Source organism: Panthera tigris, chromosome E2 (assembly GCF_018350195.1).
Source record: "Panthera tigris isolate Pti1 chromosome E2, P.tigris_Pti1_mat1.1, whole genome shotgun sequence".
Classification (NCBI taxonomy): Eukaryota; Metazoa; Chordata; class Mammalia; order Carnivora; family Felidae; genus Panthera; species Panthera tigris.
Window position 1 is genome coordinate 28535396 of NC_056674.1, and position 20397 is coordinate 28555792.

General features: G+C 36.8%; 1 protein-coding gene across 5 annotated transcripts in view; it reads left to right on the forward strand.

The window, feature by feature from the left end:
• CYLD (CYLD lysine 63 deubiquitinase) overlaps positions 1–20397 on the forward strand; it is a 65219-nt gene that overhangs the window by 8861 nt on the left and 35961 nt on the right. For all 5 annotated transcript variants that reach the window (XM_042970505.1, XM_042970507.1, XM_007096681.3 and 2 more), the window contains one exon: positions 832–937. In XM_042970505.1, coding sequence (XP_042826439.1) covers positions 832–937 — 106 coding nt within the window. The remainder of the gene's footprint in view (positions 1–831; positions 938–20397) is intronic.

Sequence of the window (20397 nt, forward strand, 5' to 3'; positions counted from 1 at the left end):
TGGATGGCAGTCTGAGGATCCTCTTGGCAGGCTACCTGGAGTTTTGCCCCACTGGCTTTTCCCCACCTCTGTCTGTCCTTTAGTTGGCCTGTGCGAGTGTGCATTCCAAACCCCTCTAGTGCGCTCCTGGAAAGGAAAGTTCTGGCAAACACAGTATTCCTCATCTATTTCCAACGACAGCATGTTGTACACATTGGTGCTCAGGGCAGTTGTCTGACTGGCTTGTCTCTTAATCTGACTCCATGAACAGCACTATACTCCTTGGTGCTATGTTGGAATATAAAATAATTAAATATAGAAGTCTATTTTGGAGGGAACTCTTACATATCCATAAGATGTCAAAAGAACAATAACAAATAGATCTTCTGTGTACAGAAATGCACACAGGGGTTCAAATAGAATATTTAAGTGCTCAGGGAATGTAAAAGTAATTAGAACAAGGTAGGCTTAACTAGGGGCCGATTTCTGGGTGAAACAATGTATTATTAATGAATCTTCCTATGCAGATGGGTGTTATGTAGACTAGCATTTGTTGTCCAGTAAAGTAGGAGGAATCCTTTCAATTCCTTGCTTGTCTGTGGGCTTACTGTACCTTGATTATTCTTGGATCTCATTTTTACCAACACAAAACCAAAAAACAAATAAGCAAAAACACACCAAAAGCTTTATTAGCGTGGCAGTTGTTTCTGATATGTTCTTTTTTTCTTTTAGGAAAAATAGTTAAAATTTGCCAGCGTAAAATCTTGTGGAAGATCCTTTTCTGGAAAATACAGATTTTTGTATTCATGTTTTATTGAGACAGGTTTTAAAACTGTATTGCTTACTTTCTAGGATAATCCTATTGGCAACTGGGATGGAAGATTTGATGGGGTGCAACTTTGTAGTTTTGCAAGTGTTGAAAGTACAATTCTCTTGCATATCAATGATATCATCCCAGGTATGTTTTCTTTGTGTTTTTATGTATTAATAAGGCAGGGTTCCTAAGATGTGTTTTGTTATGTAAATATAAGCTTCAAGATGCATTTTTGGAAGTTGACTTCTTGTCCTATGGAATTGTTATCAAATAGAATATCCTGTCTTATCTCCAAATGAGAATAATACTTACAGACTTTTTATTTCCAAAAGCATATGAGCATGGGGTGGCATTTATACATTATCGTTAACTTTTCATTACCTGTTGATTCTAAGTGGGGGAAAAAGCCCTTTCTGATCATTGGAAGAGTTAGAAAATAAATCACCTGCTACCTGTTTGAGTAAGAGCCTGGTTTAAACTAGAAGCCTGTAAGCAGAAGTTGGTCACGTCATGTGACATAATATACTGTGGAGAGGATTCTTCCTGCGTGCCCTTTGAGATTTCTTCCAGTTTTGAGCTGCTGTAATTGATCAGGATTCATGACTCTCGAGTCAGATCACCCAACTTTACACCTTAGGAAAACAAAACAAAACAAAACAAAAAAACATTAAGCCGCCTTTTATTTCCTGTAAACAAGTAGCACCTAATGGCCTCTGTCAACTAACTGATAAATTCCCATTGATGGCAAAAATCGACAGCATCTCCCCCCCCCCCCCCAACCTTAGCAGAGTTCCAGTTACAGGCTAGTTGGCTGATAGTATGTTAATCATGAAACTGACAGAGGCATTCATAGGTGGTGCTTTTAATTGATCATTATGCAGCCATGAATAAATGTCAGAAAGCCTACATTCAGTAGCCACCAATGTATGCATCCATGAATTAGATGACTTACACTTCTTCACATTCTTGACAAGTTTATAAGGTCATTTTTTTTTAACTTAAAAAAATATTTATTTATTTTTGAGAGAGAGAGAGAGAGAGAGAGACAGAGAGACAGAGAGAGAGGGAGACACAGAATCCGAAGCAGGCTCCAGGCTCTGAGCTGTCAGCACAGAGCCCTATACGGGGCTCGAGCTCACGAACCGTGAGATCATGCCTTGAGCCGAAGTCGGAGGCTTCACCGACTGAGTCACCCAGGCGTCCCCCCAATTTTAAGGTCTTAATTATTGCCTGTTTTGCCGATAAAAACTGGGGCTTAGCTAGTGCTGAGGTTGGCTAGGATCAAGTAGGTGGTAGAGCCAGAATTCAAATCCAGACCTGTCTGATTGAAAGGCTCTGCTCTTTTCAGTCCCTCCTCACCCTTTGTGTATACACTTTGGATGTGAAGACTTGCATAGAAAAGCATCCTTCTCAGCCTCAGATGGATACTTGGGAATATTGTTTCCATGGAAATGGGTTTTGTCTCTAATTCTATAAAAGCTGAATTTCACTGAAGCAGGGATCATAACCGAACAAGATGATTTTTTCCGCTCCGGTATTTTTTTTCCCTTCTTCCTCATGTTGATGCAGAACACTTTGGAGTTTCCCACAGGTCATTTCAGGTCCTCAGTAACTTTTTTTTTTTTTTTTTTTTTTTGTAAAAATGAAGGGGCTATTACTAGATGATCCTTAGGATTCCTTCTAGCCTGCACTGTTTGCCCTTCTCCTGTTCCTTGTTGGCTTGGCAAGTAATAAATGCTTGTTTTGCTGAGTTACAGAATGCTTTCTACTTTGGCTTTTAGCTTTATAGCAAGAGTACATTAATTGGAGGTATGGGGTTCAAATAAGGGCTTGGTTTCGATTTTACTTTGTAAAAGTCTGACAAACTCGGCTTTTCTTGAATTTTAGGGTAGATCCTATACCTACCACCTACCTAGACTCTCCAAGGAACATTTTTACTGTGCTTGCTTTTTCAGGTATCCATTCCTGTATCTGTTCACTAACCCATGTTATTTCTGTATGCATTTCAGAGTACGTCGCAGACACCAGCACACATATAATTAACCAGAGAGAAGTTTAGGGTTTTTTTCTTCCTTTTGAGTTAAGACAGACACGTAACAAAATACATGTTGTGTCATTTGAGTTTTGACTAATGCATATACCCTTGAATTGGAAACCCTTATGAAGTTACTAAAATAACTTCTAATAAGAAAAATATTTGCATATCTCAAATCAAAATAACAAAAAAAGCACAGTAAAACATCTCATTTCCATTCTTATCTCCTCCACTTCCGGTACCTCCTCATTCCATCCCTTGCCTCCCACTGCTAACTATTTTTATTAGTTTCTTGTATATCTTTCCAGAACTTCTTTATACAGTATAAGCACATATTCTCCCTTCCCTTTTTAAATAAAAAACATACTATTTATACTATTCTGCACCTTGTCTTATTCTCTTAAATCTATATCTTGGAGCTGTTGCTATACTTTTCCACTGCATTTATTTAACCAGATTCCTACCGACGTATATTTGGATTGTTTCTAACTTTTTACTATCACAAAGTAATAGTATCCCACATGCGCTAGCAAATCTATAGGATAAATTCTGAGAAGTGGGGTCATTTGGTGAAAAGATCCATGAACTTGTATTGTTCTAGATATTACTACATTGCCTTCAGCAGTGTATATAACAGTTACCAGCAGAATATGAGGGTGACTTTTTTTTATGGACTTTCCATGAGAGTATGTTGTTGACTTTTCTCCCAGTCTGCAAGGTGAAAAATCTATTTCAGTATAGTTTTAATTTCCATTTCTCTTTTGAATGAGGTTAAGCATCTTTTCCTATGATTAAGGGCAATTTGTGTATTTCTTTCTGTGACCTGTATATTCATACCTTGTTTATTTTTTTAAATTGGATTATTGGCCTTTTTTCTTACCAGTTTCTTTTTAATGTGTTAGGAAAGCCAACTGTTTTATGATATGGGGTGTAAATGTTTCCTACTTGCCAACTCTCATTTGTAACTCGTCCTTTTTTATCTGGTTGTCCTCATTTTTGAAAATTATGGTAAGATAAATGTAACAATATTTACCATTTTAACCATTTGTCAGTGTGCAATTCAGTGACATTACATACATTTACTGTGATGTGAAACCATCACCTCTATCTATTTCCAGACTTTTTTCATCATCTCAAACAGAAACTATATGCATTATGAAATAACTCCCCTTTCCTCCCTTCCCTCAGCCTCTGGTAACTTCTATTCTCTACTTTCTGTCTTTATGAATTTGCCTATTCTAGATACTTCATACAAGTGGAATCTTCCAGTATTTGGTCCTTTGTAAATGGCTTGTCTCACTTAGTGTCATGTCTTTTGACTTTGCTTTAGGTGTTTTTAGCCGTGCAGAATTTTAAAATTTTTATGTAGTTGAATTATGAGTTACTCCAAGGTTATATAGGCATTTCCCCATGTTTTCTTACATGGCTCTTGTGGTTTTATTGTATATATATCTTTGATCCATTTTTATTTTATGTGATATATAATGTGATATATGGATCTAGTTTGGGTCCCCCTCCCCAGATAGCTGCCCAGTTGTCACAACATCTTTGATTAAAAGTTCACCTTTTTCCTGCTCCTTTGAGATGCCACTTTTCCCATACTCAGTTCCCATATATACTTTGGCATATTTCTGGACTTTCTCTTCCGCCTGCTCATGCTTCAGTACCACACTGTTTTTAACGATTCTTTATAGTATGTTTTAATAGGAGCACTAGTCTTGCCTCATTGCTCTTCTGAATTTTCCCACCGTTCCACATTGTCTTCAAAAAGGGTAATAGACACATTTAAGTCTACAATCCATCTAGATTTAATTTTGTGTAGGAGATGAGGTACACATACCCAATTTGATCTACCAGGCTCGCTGCGTATAAATCAAGCTTCGACACGGGTATATATGGACCTCTTCCTGGGCTCTACTCTTTCCTTACACTAAGACGTCTAGGCCTTCATTATCATAGCTTTACAAGAAGCTTTATAGCTGGAGAGTACACTTCCCCGTTTGTTCTTGGCTATTGTTGGCCTTTGCCTCTTCGTTGTAAATTTAACAGTCGGCTTCTCCGACATTACAGGAGAGTTCCGTTGGGATTTTGGTTGGAACTGTAGTCAACCTGTAGAGTAATTTGAGGAGACGTTTTCATTATACTGAAATTTCTAATACGTGAACATCGCATTACCTTTCATTTATTTAATCTCTTTTTAGTAAAATTTTATACATTTCTCCATTTCTTGCATGCATTCTGATACATTATAAAGTAAAACATGTTTTCTAACAATTTTCTGTGATCTATAGAAATACAGTCGACTCTTAGAGAACAGTTGTATTGAAACCTAATTCACATACCATATATCTCCCTCATTTAAGCTGTTCCATTCAGTGTATTTTAGTATATTTACAGATACGTGCAGTCATCACTATAGCCAGTTGTAGAACATTTTCATCACCTCACAAAGAAACCCTGTACCTTTTAGCTATTACTGTCCTATCTCTTCCTCCTCCTCAGTCCTAACCAACCACTAATCCACTCTCTGTCTCTGGATGTTTGTCCATTCTGCACGTTTCATATAAATAGAATCACTTAACATGTGGTCTTTTGTGACTGGTTCCTTCGTGTAGCAGAATGTTCTCAAGGTTCATCCATGGTGTAGCATGTATCCTTATTTTATTCCTTTTTATGCCCAGATAATATGCCGTAGTATGGATGTACCCCATTTCGTTTATTCATTTGTTGAAGGACACTTGAGTTCCTTCCATCTTTTGCTGTACATAATGCTGCTATCACATTTGTGTACAAGTTTTTGTGTGGACGTATGCTTTCCTTTTTCTGGGTACATACCTAGGAGTGGAACTGCTGGGTCACTTGATAAGTGGGTTTAAGCATTTGTGGAACTGTCAGACTGTTTTCCAAAGCGGCTGCACCATTTTGCATTCCTACCAGCATTGTATAAAGGTTCTGATTTCTTCACACCCTTGCCAACATTTATTATTATCTGAGTTTTTGATTCTAGCCAGCCTAGTGGGTAAGTGTTATCTCAGTTGACTTTTGTGGGCTGAGTTTTGTTGCAGACAGTCTTTTTAAAATCTTTTTTTAAATTATTTTTTAAATATTTATTTATTTTTGAGAGAGAGAGAAAGTGAGCATGAGTAGGGGAGGGGCAGAGAGAGAGGAAGACACAGAATCTGAAGCAGGCTCCAGGCTCTGAGCTGTCAGCACAGAGCCTGACGCGGGACTCAAACCCTCTGACCGCGAGGTCACGATCTGAGCCGAAGTCAGATACTCAACTAACCTAACCACCTGGGGGCCCTTAAAATCTTTTATTCTCAGTGTATCCATAGATTACTTTTTTAGTAACTAGTCATTATCATCTGCAAATACTAATAGTTTAACTCTTCTTTCTAATCCTTGTATGTTTTATTTTTAAAATATGGTTTCTTATTGTCTTGGCTCTATGAACTTTTAAATGCACGTTGAATAGAAGTGGAGGTGGTATCAGCCATCTTGATCTTGCTCTTGATCTATTAAGTATGATCTTTGCCATAGGATATTATTGTGGCGGCCGTCATTTATCAGGGTTGAGAAGTTATCTACTGCTCCCTGTTTGCTAAGAGTTTTATCATGAATGGATGTTGAAGTTTATCAAACTTTTCTGTCTATTTACATAACCCCGTATTTCTTGTCTTTTAATCCAATTTCCTAATAGTAAATAAGCCCTCACATTTTTTTTTAATTTAATTCTTATTTTTTGACAGAGAGAGAGAGAGCAGGGGAGGGGCAGAGAGAGAGAGAGGAGGAGAGAGAATCCCAAGCAGGCTCCACACCGAGAGCACAGGGCCCGATGCGGGGCTTGAACTCACGAACCGTGAGATCATGACCTGAGCTAAAATTCAACAGTTGGCCACTTAACCGATTGAGCCACCCAGACGCCCCAGCCCTCACATTTCTTTCTTTTTTTTTTTTTTTTTTAATTTTTTTTAACATTTATTTATTTTTGAGACAGAGAGAGACAGAGCATGAACGGGGGAGGGGCAGAGAGAGAGGGAGACACAGAATCGGAAACAGGCTCCAGGCTCTGGGCCATCAGCCCAGAGCCTGACGCGGGGCTCGAACTCACGGACTGCAAGATCGTGACCTGAGCTGAAGTCGGATGCTCAACCGACTGAGCCACCCAGGCGCCCCTAGCCCTCACATTTCTGATATAAATCTAATTTCATCATGATTCATACATTGCTAGGTCCAGTTTGCTAATCTGTGCATGTTTTAAAATAAAAAAAAAAAATTACATGTTTAAAATATTTAAAAAAAGTTTAAAAATTACATGTATTTAAATTAAAAATTTTTTTTATAGTGGTAACATGCACATAACATTTACCATCGTAACCATTTGTAACTATACAGTTCAGTGGCATTAACTAAATTCACATTTTTATGGAGCCATCACTACCATTCATCTTTGTAACAGTTTTCATCTTGTAAAATTGAAACTCTATACCCATTAAACAGTAACTCGCCAAACCCCACCCCCAGCCTCTGGCAACCACTCTTCTAATTTCTGCCTCTATGCTTTTAACTCCTCTGAGTACCTCATGTAAGTGGAATCATGCAGTGTTTGCCTTTTTATGACTGGCTTATTTCCCTTAGCATAATGTCCCCAAGGTTGATCCATGTTGTAACATGTGTCAGAATTCCCTGTATTTTTTTTTAAACTGATTTTTTTAAGTGTCTTTATTTTGAGAGAGAAGGGGAGAGGCAGAGAGAGAGGGAGAGAGAAAATCCCAAGCAGGCTCTGCACTGTCAGAGCAGAGCCCAACGTGGGGGGCTCAGTCTCTTGAGCCATGAAATCATGACCTGAGCTGAAATGAAGAGTTGGATGTTTAACCTACTGAGCCACCCAGTGGCCCCAGAATTCCCTTCATTTTTAAGACTACATAATATTCCATTATATGTGTATACCACATTTGTTTATGTGTTTATCTATTGATGGATGCTTGAGTTGCTGCTGTGTTTTAGCTATTGAGTATTGAGAATATCGCCGCTATGAACCTGGGTGTAAAAATATCTCTTTGAGACCCTGCCTTCAGTTCTTTTGGGGATATATGCAGACGTGGAATTGCTAGGTTATATGGTAATTCTGCTCTTAATTTTTTGAGGAACCACCATAAGGTTTTCCACAGTGGCTGAATGATTTTGCATTCCCACCAACAATGCACAAGATTTCCAATTTCTCCATATCTTTGCTAACATTTATTTTCTGTTTTCCTGATAGAAACCATTTAATGGGTGTGAAATGGTATCTCATTGTAATTTAGATTTGCATTTTCCTAATGATTAGTGATGTTGAGTATCTTTCCATGTGTTTATTGGCCATTTGTATATCTTCTTTGCAGATATGTCTATTCAAGTCCTTTGCCTATTTTTTAATTAGGTTGTTTGGGGTTTTTTTGCTGTTGTTTTAGGAGTTCTTTATATATTCTGTATATTAATACATTGTCAGATATATGATTTTCAAGTATTTTCTCCCATATTTTGGGTTTCCTTTTTGTTCATAGTACTCTCTTATAATCCTTTTTATTTTGGTAGAATTAGTAGTGATGTTCCTACGTTCGTTTCTAATTTTAGTAATGTGAGTCAACTCTCTTTTTCTTAGTCCATCTAGCTAAAGTTTTCTCAATTTTGTTGATCATTTCAAAAATCCAACTTTTGATTTCATTGCTTTTCTCTGTTGTTTATTTTGTATTTTGTTAATCTCTGATCTAATCTTATTTTCTTCCTTCTGCTAGCTCTGGGTTTAGTTTGTTCTCCTTTTTCTAGTCCCTTAAATGGTAAAGATATGTTGTTGCTTTGAGATCTCTTTTGTTTTTCAATGTAAGCATTTATAGCTATAAATTTCCCTCTTAATACTGCTTTCACTGCCTCCCCTAGATTCTAAAATGCTGTGTTTTTGTTTTCATTTGCTTCTAAGAATTTTCCAATTTTCTTGTGATTTCTTCTTTGATTCGTTGGTGGTTTAAAGTGTATTACGTAATTCCCACATGTTGGTGAGTTTTCCAGTTTTACTTCTGTTGTTTGATAATTTCATCCTGTTACGGTCAGAGAAGATACTACATACGGTATCTGTTTTTTTAAATCTATTGAGAGTTTGTGGCATAACATATGCTCTATCCTGAAAACATTCCATGTAAACTTGAGTAGAACGTGTATACGGGTGCTGGGCAGAGTGTTTTGTGTTTGTTGTTGTATCTAGTTGTTTTATTGTGTTTAAGTCCTCCATCTGCTTACTTCTGTCTGGTTCTATCCATTATTGAGAGTGGGGGATTGAAGTCTCCAACTGGTGTTTGTGGAACTATTTTTTTCTCTTCAACTCTCTGTTTTTGCTTCATATATTTTGCTGATGTGTTATTAGTATGTAAATGTTTAAAATTGTTGTATCTTCGTGTTGCATTGAACCTTTCATTAACATATAAATGTTCTTTGTCTCTTGTAATCTTTTTTGATTTGAAGTCTCTTTTGTCTGATGTTAGTATAGCCATCACTGCTCTCCTTTGCTTATTATTTGCTTTGGATATCTATTTCTGACCTTTCGCTTTAAATTTCTATGCCTTTGGAGCTAAAGTGAGTCTCTTATAGACAATATATAGTTGGATCATGTGTTTATCCATTCTTCAAATTTCTGTCTTTTGATTGGAGAGTTTAATCAATTTACACTTAAAGTAATTACTGATAAAGAGGAACTTATTTCCATCATTTTGCTATTTGTTTTTTATAGTTTTTTTTTTTACCTTTATTTCCTGCATTAATATTGTCTTTTGTGTATAGTTGATTTTTGTAGTGAAATGTTCCTTTTTCATTTCTTTTTGCACATATTATAGCTATTTTCTTTGTGTTCACCACAAGAATTACATTTAACATCACAAATTTTAGTGATCTAGTTTGAATTTATAATAGCTTAACTTCAACAACATAAAAAAACCCTCTTCTTTATAGCTCTACCCCACCCCTTTCAGTTCTTGGTATTACAAAATTACATCTTTATACATTGTACACCCTAAAGCATAAACTAGTTAAGTGTTATAAATGCATTGGTTTCCTAAATTATGTAGAAAACAAAAATGTACAGTTACCAACCAGAGTTACAGTGATACTAGCTTTTAGGCTAATTGTTTTTTTTAAAAACGTGTTAGTCTCTTAAAGCATGTCGAAAACAGAGTAGTATTACAAACTGTTGTTACGGTAATACTGGCTTTTATAATTGCCAATGTATTTACCTTTATCGAGATCTTTATTTCTTCCTGTGCTTGCAGGTTACTGTCTGGTGTCGTTTGATTTCACCCTGCAGGTGCTCCCTTGGGTGTTTCTTTTAGGACAGATCTAATGGAAACAAACTCCCTCGGTTTTTCTTTATCTGGGACTATCTTAATTTCTCCCTTACTTCTGAAAGACATTTTTTCAGATACAGGATTCTTGGTTCACATTAGTTTTCTTTTAGCACTTTGAATACATTGACCCACTGTCTCCTGACCTCCAAAGTTTTTGATGAGAAATCTGCCTATGTCTTTATGGAGGATCCCTTGTATGTGACAAGTTGATTCTCTCTTGCTGCTTTCAAGGTTCTTTGTCTTTTGAAAGTTTGATTCTAATGTGTTGGTGTGGGGGTCTCTTTTACTTCACCTTACTTGGTGTTTGTTGAGCATCTTGGACATTTATGTTCATTGCTTTCATCAAATTTGGGAAGGTTTCACCCCGTAGTTCTTCAGACATTCTGTCTCTTTCTCTCTCTCTTCTTCTGAGACTCCCACAGTGTGCATGTTGATTTGCTGTGGTGTTCCACAGGTCCCTTGGGTGTGAGTTTGCATTTCTCTGGTAATTATTGATGTTGAACACCTTTTCATATCACCTGTTGGCCATTTGTATGTATTTTGAAAACTGTTCAGTTCTACTGCCCATTTTTAGTATATGTGCTGCCGAAGCGAGCACTCTTATGCCCATTTTTAAATCATGTGTTAATTTCTTTGCTGTCGAGTTGTATGAAATCTTACATATTTTGGATATTAACTCCTTGGTTATTATTTGCAAGTGTTTTCTCCCATTCTGTCGGTTGCCTTTTTATTGATTGATTCTTTTGGTGGGCAGGAGCATTTTAGTTTGGTGTAGTCTCATTTATTTATTTTTGCGTTTGTAGCTTGTGCTTCTCTTGTCCTGTTCATGAAATCACTGCCAAGGCCAATGCCAAAGGACTTTTCCTGTGTTTTCTTCTGGGAGTTTTATAGTTTTGGGTCTCACACTTAAGTCTGATTTATTTCAAGTTCATTTATGTGAGGGGGTGTAAGACAGGGATGCGGTTTCATTCTTCTGCATGTGGTTTTCCAGTTTCCCCACCACCACTTATTGAAGAGACTACTACCCTTTTGCTGTTGAGTATTCTTGGCTCTTGTCAAGTATTAGTTGACCATATATACATAGGTTTATTTCTGGGCTCCCATTTTTATTCTCTTGGTCTTTGTGTTGATTTTTATGCTAGTACCATATTGTTTTGATTACTATAGCCTTGTAGTATAGTTTGCAATCAGGGAGTGTAATGCTTCTGCCTTTACTCTTTCTCAGGATTGCTTTGGCTATTCGGGGTCTTTTATGATAGTGTTATTTTTTAATGAATTTTTCCATTTAATCTTTGTTTCTAAAGTTTTTAGCATAGCATTATTCTTAAGATCTTGTATTTTCTGTTAAATCTCAGCAGCATCTGCAGATGTGTCCTTGTTTTCATCCAAAAAAATTGTGTCTGTTTTCTTCTAACAGCTTTTTACTAAGGTTTCTTGCTTTCATTTATTCAAAAAAACTTATCTTTTGGCTTTCTTAATCTTAGCTAGGTATTTGTTTTCTATTTTAGTAATTTCCGTTTTATTATTTTCTTTTTGGCTTTTTTTGGATTTATTGTTTTTCTTTCTAACTCTTTAAATGGTTAGTTTAATAATTTTTAGTTTTTCTAATGTGAAGCATGTAAGGGTATAAACTCTATGTACCTATTTACCTACATTCCACAAAATTTGTTATGTAGTTGTCTTGTTACCATTAAATTTGAAACATTTTGTAATTTCCTTCATGATTTTATTTTTTTTAATCCATTTGCTTTATGGTCCAAGAATATGATACTAATCCTTTGACGTTTGTTGAGGCCAACCTTATGGCCTCATATGTGATCAGTTTACAGAGATATTCTGTGTATGCTTGAAAAGAATATGTTCGCCCCAATTGTAGCTGCGTGCATCGCATGTGTATTTTACATGTCCCTTAGATCAAGCTAATTTATTATGCTATACAAATTTTATGTATCATTACTGAATTTTTAATTGCTGGATCTATCAGTTACTGAACAAGATATATTAAAAATTTCTAACACAATAATGGGTTTCTTAATTCTGTGTTTGCTTTAATTTTGAACTAATTACTTGCTGCATATAAGTTCAGAATTTTTGAGTACTTAGAGTTTGAAATTGTTGTATCTTCCAGGTGATTTGAACTATTTGTCATTATATAGTAGCTGTCTTCATTGCTAGTAACTCTTTTGTCTTAAATTCTGTTTTGTATGGTGTGGATAGATTGTGTTTGGTTAGTATTTTCCAGGTATTTCTCTTTTTCAGTCAGTTATGTTTGAGGCATGCTCTTTTATATGGCAGTATATGGTGGGAAATCTTTTTTTATTCATCTAGTTTGGCGATTTGGGTACTTTAACTGAAGGGTTAATCTGTTAATAGTTATTACTAATAATTAGATTTATTTCTATTGCCTCATGTGTTTTCTATTTGTCCTTCTTTTCTGCTTTACCCCCACTGTGCTATTGGATTGAGATGTTTTCCCTCCCTTTACTCATTTCATTTTCCTACTCTCTCTCCTGCTTGTTTTCAGATGGCATATAATTTGAAGAATCTATTCTGATGATCTTTGTCTTTTCATTGTTGTGTAACCTGGTAGCATTTAATGTCATAATTGGTATTATTATTGAGTTTAGAACTATAATTTTATTATCTATTCTTTATTTGTCCTTTTTTCCTTCCTCTTATACTTTTTTCTACTTTTTTGAAGATTATTTGAAAAATTTTAAGAAGTATATGTTACTCTGTTGACTTTCTAGCTGCGTTCCATCGTTATATTGCTTTTAGTGCTTTCTCCAGGGATGAAGTATATATCCTTAACATTTTAGTGTAGTGGGGGTTAATATTGTACTACTTTACACAAAATGTAGTTGCCTTGGCTACCATGGAAGTCTAGTTACCCCTTCCCCTCCTTGATACTATTAAGTGTCATGTATGTTACATCTACGTACATTAAAAACTCACAAGAATATGTCGTATTTCTTGCCGAAATAGTCATATATATTTTAGAAATGAAAAGATCCAAGTATCGGGGCACCTGGGTGGCTCAGTCGGTTAAGTGTGCGACTTTGGCTCAAGTCATGATCTCGCCGTTTGTGGGTTCGAGCCCCATGTCGGGCTCTGTGCTGACAGCTCAGAGCCTGGAGTCTGCTTCAGATTCAGTGTCTCCCTCTCTCTCTGCCCCTCCCCCACTCTCACTCTGCCTCCATCTCAAAAATAAATAAATATTTTAAAAAATTAAAAAAAAAAAAAGATCCAAGTATCCACTCGTTAACATTTTCCTTCATCCTGAAAAACTTTTGTTGTTGACTGAGGATGCAGTTCTTCTAGAAATGAATTTCTTTTAATTTTAATTAACTTTAATTAATTCATAATTTTCTTTTATCTGAAATGTATTTATTTTGCCTTCATATTTGAAGGATATTTGGGGTGTGTATAGAATTCCCTGTTTGGTATTTGTGTTCTTTTTTGTTCTGCTTTCCAGGGGTTTTCTTCTATTTCCTGACCTCCGTATTTTCTGGTGAACATCAGCAGTCATTTAAATCATTGCCCCTCTGTATGTAATGTAATATGTGGTTTTTCTCTGGGAACTTTGATGATTTCTCCTTATGTTTGACTTACAACAGTTTATGATGTCCCTCGCATTGTTTTCTTCATGTTTATCCTGCTTGGAGTTCACTGAGCTTCTTGGATTTGTAAATTTGTGTCTTTTAACAAAGTAGGAAACATTCTGACCATTATTTCTTCAAGTGCTTTCTTTGTCCCTTTCAGTCTTTCTCTGTGACATCAGATAGATACATGTAGAGAGTTTTTGGTATTGTGCCTGAAGTCCTTGAGACTTAATTTTTTTTCCTCATACTTTTATGTATCTGTTCTTTAGATAATTTCGACTGTTCTGTCTTGAATTTTACTGATTTCCCCCTCTCTCGTCCGCATCGTGTTTTTAGGGCTTAAATTCATTCATCCAACGAATTATTCTTTTCAGAAATTGCCTTTTTAAGGTTTTAGAAATATTTTAAGACTTCCATCTTGTTCTTTTTTGTTTGTTTCTTTAAATAGTTTTTATTTCTCTGGTAAGATAATTGCTATCTTCTCCTTCACTGTGAGCATATTTTCTTTTACCTCATTAAGGATAGTTCTAAGTCCTCTTTTAAAATTCTTTTCTGCCAGTTCCAACATCAAAATAGTCTATGGCTTGGTGTGCATTGTGGTTTTTTCTTTTGAGAATGGGTCACAGTTTCCTTTTTTCCCCCCTCTTTTCTCTTTTAGTGTGTGGAGCAGTTTTGGATTATAACCTTGTATTGTTCCTTTCCACTGAATTTTGAGTCTCCTTCATAATCTGCCTGTTTTGTTTTTTTTTTTCCTCCCTTCTTCACTCTCCAGTGCCTGCTGGCAAAAGTTGTTTTTTATATTTTTTCAGAGTTTAAATCTATTTTTTTCAGGAAAAGGGGTCTGATATGAGCTTACTCCATCATAACAGCTGTATTTTTAATATGTATTTTGGAATGTGGAGAGCATTTATTCAAGAAAAAGGGGGATTTCTCTGGGCAGGCATGATGGATTTTATGATGAGATTTTGTTTTATAGTTTTCACCCCCCCCTTATTTTCAAGTTTTTATTTAAAGTCCATATATACAGTGTAAATATGTAAATTCCATACAGAACATTCGGTGTAATGTTAGTTTTAGGAGTAGAATTTAGTGATTCATCACTTAACATACAACACCCTGTGTTCATCACAAGTGCCCTCCCTAATCCCCATCACCATATAAGTTTTTGATTGTCTGAAATACAGTATTGTTTTACTATTGAATTTCCAAGTTTAAAAAAAAATTGTTTTTAAGCGTTAATACAAAACCTTTATAAGAAGGTCATTTTACTTCTAAGCCAGGTAGTTCTGAACCTTGGGTGATACTGAGCCCAGGGAACATTTTGTAATGAATGTCTGGAGACATTTTTGATCATCACATCTGGGGTGGGAGTACTACTTGAATCTAGTGGGTAAAGACAGAGATACTGCTAAATAAACATCCTGCAATGCAGAGAGCAGCTCCCGCAACAGAAAATGATCTGGTCCAAAATGGCAGTATTGCTGAGGTTGAGATATCCTGTCCTAAGCAAATTCCGTGACTTACGCTACGTTTATAATGTTAACTTGCTGGATGGCTAAGGGGAATACCTTGTAAAATAAAATTTCTTTCATTATTAAGGTATTCTTACAGGGGTAGCTAGTTCTGTGCTAATGTTGTTTTTCCAGAATCACATGGATAAATGTAATTTAACTTGTCTTACCAAATCAGATACGTTTGTGGGTTTCCATAAAACAGACCCTTAACTGAGAGATGCTGTGGGGCGGGGTTTGAATGGGTGATGGGGATTAAGGAGGGTACTTGTGATAAACACTGGGCGTTCATTGCATGTAAGTGATGAATCACTCAATTATACTGTATGTTAACTAACTGGAATTGAAATAATATCTTGAAACTGTGAAAAAAAAAATCCAGAGGGTGCTTTTGAAAGCCCCAAGCCTTTTTGGTATAACCATCCTTTTTACCTACCTTCACTGAATTTTGAGTTTTGCATTTTACCAGTAAATGTAATTCATTATGTCAAGTAAGTTGGGAGACTAGGGAAATCGTTAGTTTAGTGTTAAAATTTAAGGAAAGAAAAGATATCTGAAATATAGAGTTGGCTTGTGTATAATTGATTTTGTTTTTCTTAGTCTGCAGTAGGATAAAGATTTTGAAATGCCTCCCCCCGCCACCCCCCCAAACTCTAGCTAGAGCTGTATTTCCTTCTGTATATTTTTTCCATCTCTCAGTTAGGTTTGAAATGTAAATGATGTTGGGTTCTACAGTAGCACTTAAAAAGAAAATGAAAGGAAAAGCTACCATTTCTGTTTTTCCTGTGGTGGAATTATACATAACCTGACAAAGGCATTCTGTAATAGTATTTATCTTCAAAAACACTTACAATTCCATTTTATTCAAATAGTGATGTAGGATTAAAATAATAAAAATTAGTTACATGAATCTCTTGGGAATCACTTGTCAGGCACACTTTGATCTTCTAGATCAGTGGCTCTCACTGTCATTATTCCCGGCTCGCAGAGCAGTGACAAGAAAGGAAAATAATGCTTTTTCTTTTTTCTTTTAAAGCTTGATTTCATACACCGTGAACAGAAGATAATTAAGAACGATCCCAGCTTTTATAGTGTAACCCACAAATAGTACTTTTCGCCAACAAAATAAAGCTCACAAATAGATTTAAAAAGTAAAGTTGTCTAAATGAAAATTAGTTTCTTTGAATGGGTCTCCGTCTCTATTTCATGTCATCATTAACACCCTTTCCTGGAGAGAGAAAACGAGTCCTGGTGTCTCCTTTAGTTCCTGAGGTTTTTTCTGGCCCAGTTGCCTTCATTTGTAGGACAAAATTAATACTCCCGGCATTTAAAACTGTTTTGAAGCAGTTTAACAGCTGGTGAGGTTAGGAAAGAATTCATCTCTGTCAATTGCTTGTTACGGTGGTCTTCTGAAGAACACCTTTGACGAAAAAAGAGTCCTCGGTCTGCTTTTCAATTCCCTCCCCACCTTCATTTCTGCTTTTCAAATGTTAAAAGCTCCAACATAGCTAATTTGACACGTTCACGTTCTTAAAGCTGTTGTGTTGGAGCATATCATTGAGTGCCACCCCTAAATTACACACTTCTGCTTTTTCTGGTCCAGCTTGTGTCTTCTTTTTTTAGTGTTGGAGGTTGGGAATGTAATGCTAATTTTGCCTTGTAGATTACGCCTTGCATGCACATTGGCACAGAATTTATAAGGGTCTCTGAGATCTTTCCCTCCCAACAGTGACCTCCGACTACCTGCTTTCCTTTTGCATCTTTCTTTTTTTAAAGTTTTTATCTAAATTCCAGTTAGTTAACATACAGTGTAATATTAGTTTCAGGCGTGCAATGTAGTGATTCAACACTTACAACCACACCCAGTGCTCGTCACAACAAATGCTCTCTTTAATCCCCATCCCCTGTTTTCCCGATGCCCCCACCAACCTCCCCTCTGGTAACCATCAGTTTGTTCTCTGTAGTGAAGAGTCTGTTTCCTGGTTTGCCTCTTTCTTTTTTTTCTTTTTCCTTTTTGCTCTTTTTTTTTTTTTTTCCTTAAATTCACCACAATCAAGATAGCATCCCTGTCACCTACAAAGGAGATGTCCTTTGTGATCACTTCCTCCCACTTCTGTCTGCCCTGTCCCCCCCAAAATCCAGGCAACCACCGATTGATCATCTTTGTGTCAGTATACATTTGCTCATTTTTGGGAATTTTATATATGTGGAGTAACTCAAGACGTGCTCTTTTTTTGTCTGCCTTATTTCAGTCAATATAATTCGTTTTTGACTCATTCATGCTTTTTTTTAATTGCTGAGAACTCCATTCTGTGGTAGGCTGTAATTATATGTATTTTATAAGTATATTAACATTTAGTGTAAATAATTTATGTATTACTTAATACGTATTAGTATATTACAACTATAAAACATAGTTTACATATATCATCGATTCTTGCTGATATTTAGTCTTTGACCCGGATTCCTGACACAGAGCTCCTAAATCCCTTGGAATTTCCTAGGTGATGGGAGCGTCTTCTGTTCTAACGAGGTGACGACTCCTGGTGGGCTGCTGGATGGGGACTGGTCCCTGGCAAGACCAAGCTTGAACTTCCAGCTCCAAGCACCATCCTCTGGAAAGGGGGGAGGGGCTGGAAATGGAGTCAGTAATTCATCATGCCTACTTGATGGTCTCCGTAGAAACCCCTAAAGTACAAGGTTTGGAGAGCTTGCAGGTTGCTGAACACCTGGAGGTGCTGGGAGAGTTCTGTGCTGGAGAGGGCAAGAAGGCTTTGTGCCTCTTCCTTATACCTTGCCCTGAGTATCTCTTCATCTGGTTGTTGATCTGTATACTTTATTATATCCTTTATAATAAAATGGTAAATCTGAGCGTTGCCCCTTAGTTCTGTGAGCCATTCTAGCAAATTACGGAACCCAAGGAGGGGGGTCCGGGAACGCTGACAACCTGGAACTTGTGACTGGTGTCAGAAATGAGGGCATTCTTGTGGGACTGAGCCCTTAACTTGTAGGATTTCCTTCTAACTCCAGACAGATAGTGTCAGAATTGAATTGAATTGTAAGACACCCAGGTGGTGCGGGAAAACTCCCCACATATTGGGTGACCAGAAGTGTCAAAAGTGTTGTGTGAGAGTAAAGGAAAATACACTGTTTGTTTTCCCTGTAAACGTATGGATATACCATTTTATTTAGCCATTCACTTGTTGATGGCCTCTGGGTTGTGTCTAGTTTTTGGCTCTTAGGAATAATGCTGCGATGACAAATCGTGTGAGGTCTTTGTATGGTCAGAGGCCTTGGTTTCTCTTGGGTAGATCCCTAGATGTGGCATGGCTGGTGATTGTTTACCTTGAAGCAAAAACGAACATGCTAGACCTGCCAAACGATCTTTCCAAAGTGGTTGTAGTATTTACATTCTGTGTAGCAGTGTGTGCAAATTCCACTTCTTCCCCTTCCTTGCCAACACTGCGTGTGGTCAGTCGTACAGACTTTAGCTCTTCTGTTGGTGGTAGCTAATTCTGGTTTAACTCACATTTCCCTGTGACACCTTTTCATGTGCTCATCTGTCATCTTGTGTATCCTCCTTGGTGGAGTATCTGTGTACATCTTTTGCTAGATTAAAAAAACTTTTTTATTATTGAATTTTGAGAATTCTTTACAAATTCTGATGATAAGCCCTGTAACAGATATATGATTTGAAAATATTTGAGATTATAAAGATTTGCATGCAGTTGTAAGAAAGAATACAGAGAGATCCTGTGTACCCTTTTCCCCAGTAGTAACATCTTGTAAAACTAGAGTACAGCGTCACGGCCAGGGTGTGGACAAGACGCAGGATATTCCCATTGCCACAAGGATCCTTCCTGTTGTCCTTTTTTCGCCATGGTCCTTCCCTCCTTAACCTCTGGCAGCCACTAATGTGTTTTCCACTTAGGTAATTCTGTTATTTCAAGAATGTTATACAGATGGAATTGTACAGCGTGTAAGCTTTTGAAATTGGCTTTTTTTCTCATTCTCTGGAGACTCGTCAGTGTGTGCGTATCCCTGGTTTATTCTTTCCTAATGCTGAGTAATAGTCCCTGTCATGGATGTACCACTGTTCTATCACTTACCCATCAAAGGACATCTGGTTTATTTCCAGTTGTGGGCTATTATAAATAATGCTCTCATAAACACTTGTGTACAGTGAACAAGTAAACGTAAGTCTTCGTTTCTCTAGCATAAATGTCCAGGTTTGCAATTGCCAGTTGTATGGTATTTGTATGTTTAGTTTTTTAAACAACTGCCAAACAGTTTTCCAGAGCGGTTGTACCATTTTATCTCACCACCTGCAATATATGAGTGATCCACTTTTTCCACATCTTCACCGGCATTTGGTGTTGTCACTATTTTTTTATTTTAGTAGTAATATCTCATTGTGTTTTTTTATTTTAAGTTTTACTTATTTTTGAGAGCGAGAGCACGTGTGCTAGTGGAGGACGGGCAGAGCGAGGGACAGAGAGAATCCTAAGCAGGCTCCGTGTTCTTAGCACAGAACCCGACGTGGGGCTGGAGCCCACAGACCCTGAAGTCATGACCCGAGCTGAAATCAAGAGTCAGCCGCTTAACCAGCTGAGCCACCCAGGCACCCCTCAGTATGGTTTTAATTTGATTTTCCCTGATGGCTCACGATGTTGAACATCTTTCATGTACCTGTGGCCATCCATCTTCTTTACTGAAGTGTCTCTTCATCTCTTTTGCCCATATTTTATTTGGATTCTTGCTTTTTTACGGTTGAGTTTGGGGATTCTTTATATATTCTAGATACTAGTCCTTTGTTGGATGTGTGGTTTGTGAATATTTTATCTCAGTGTGTGGCTTGTCTTTTCCTCCTTTTAACAGGGTCTTTCACAAAACAAAGGATTTTGATTTTTATTAAGTCAAAGATACAATTTTTTTTTAATGGAACATGATTTTGGTATTAGGTCTAGCAATTTTTTTTGCCTAGCTTTAGATAGTGAAGATTTCCTCCTAAGTTTTTTAAAAATCAAAATATAATTCACACGGCAGAATATTCACTCCTTTTAAAATGTACAATTCAGTAACA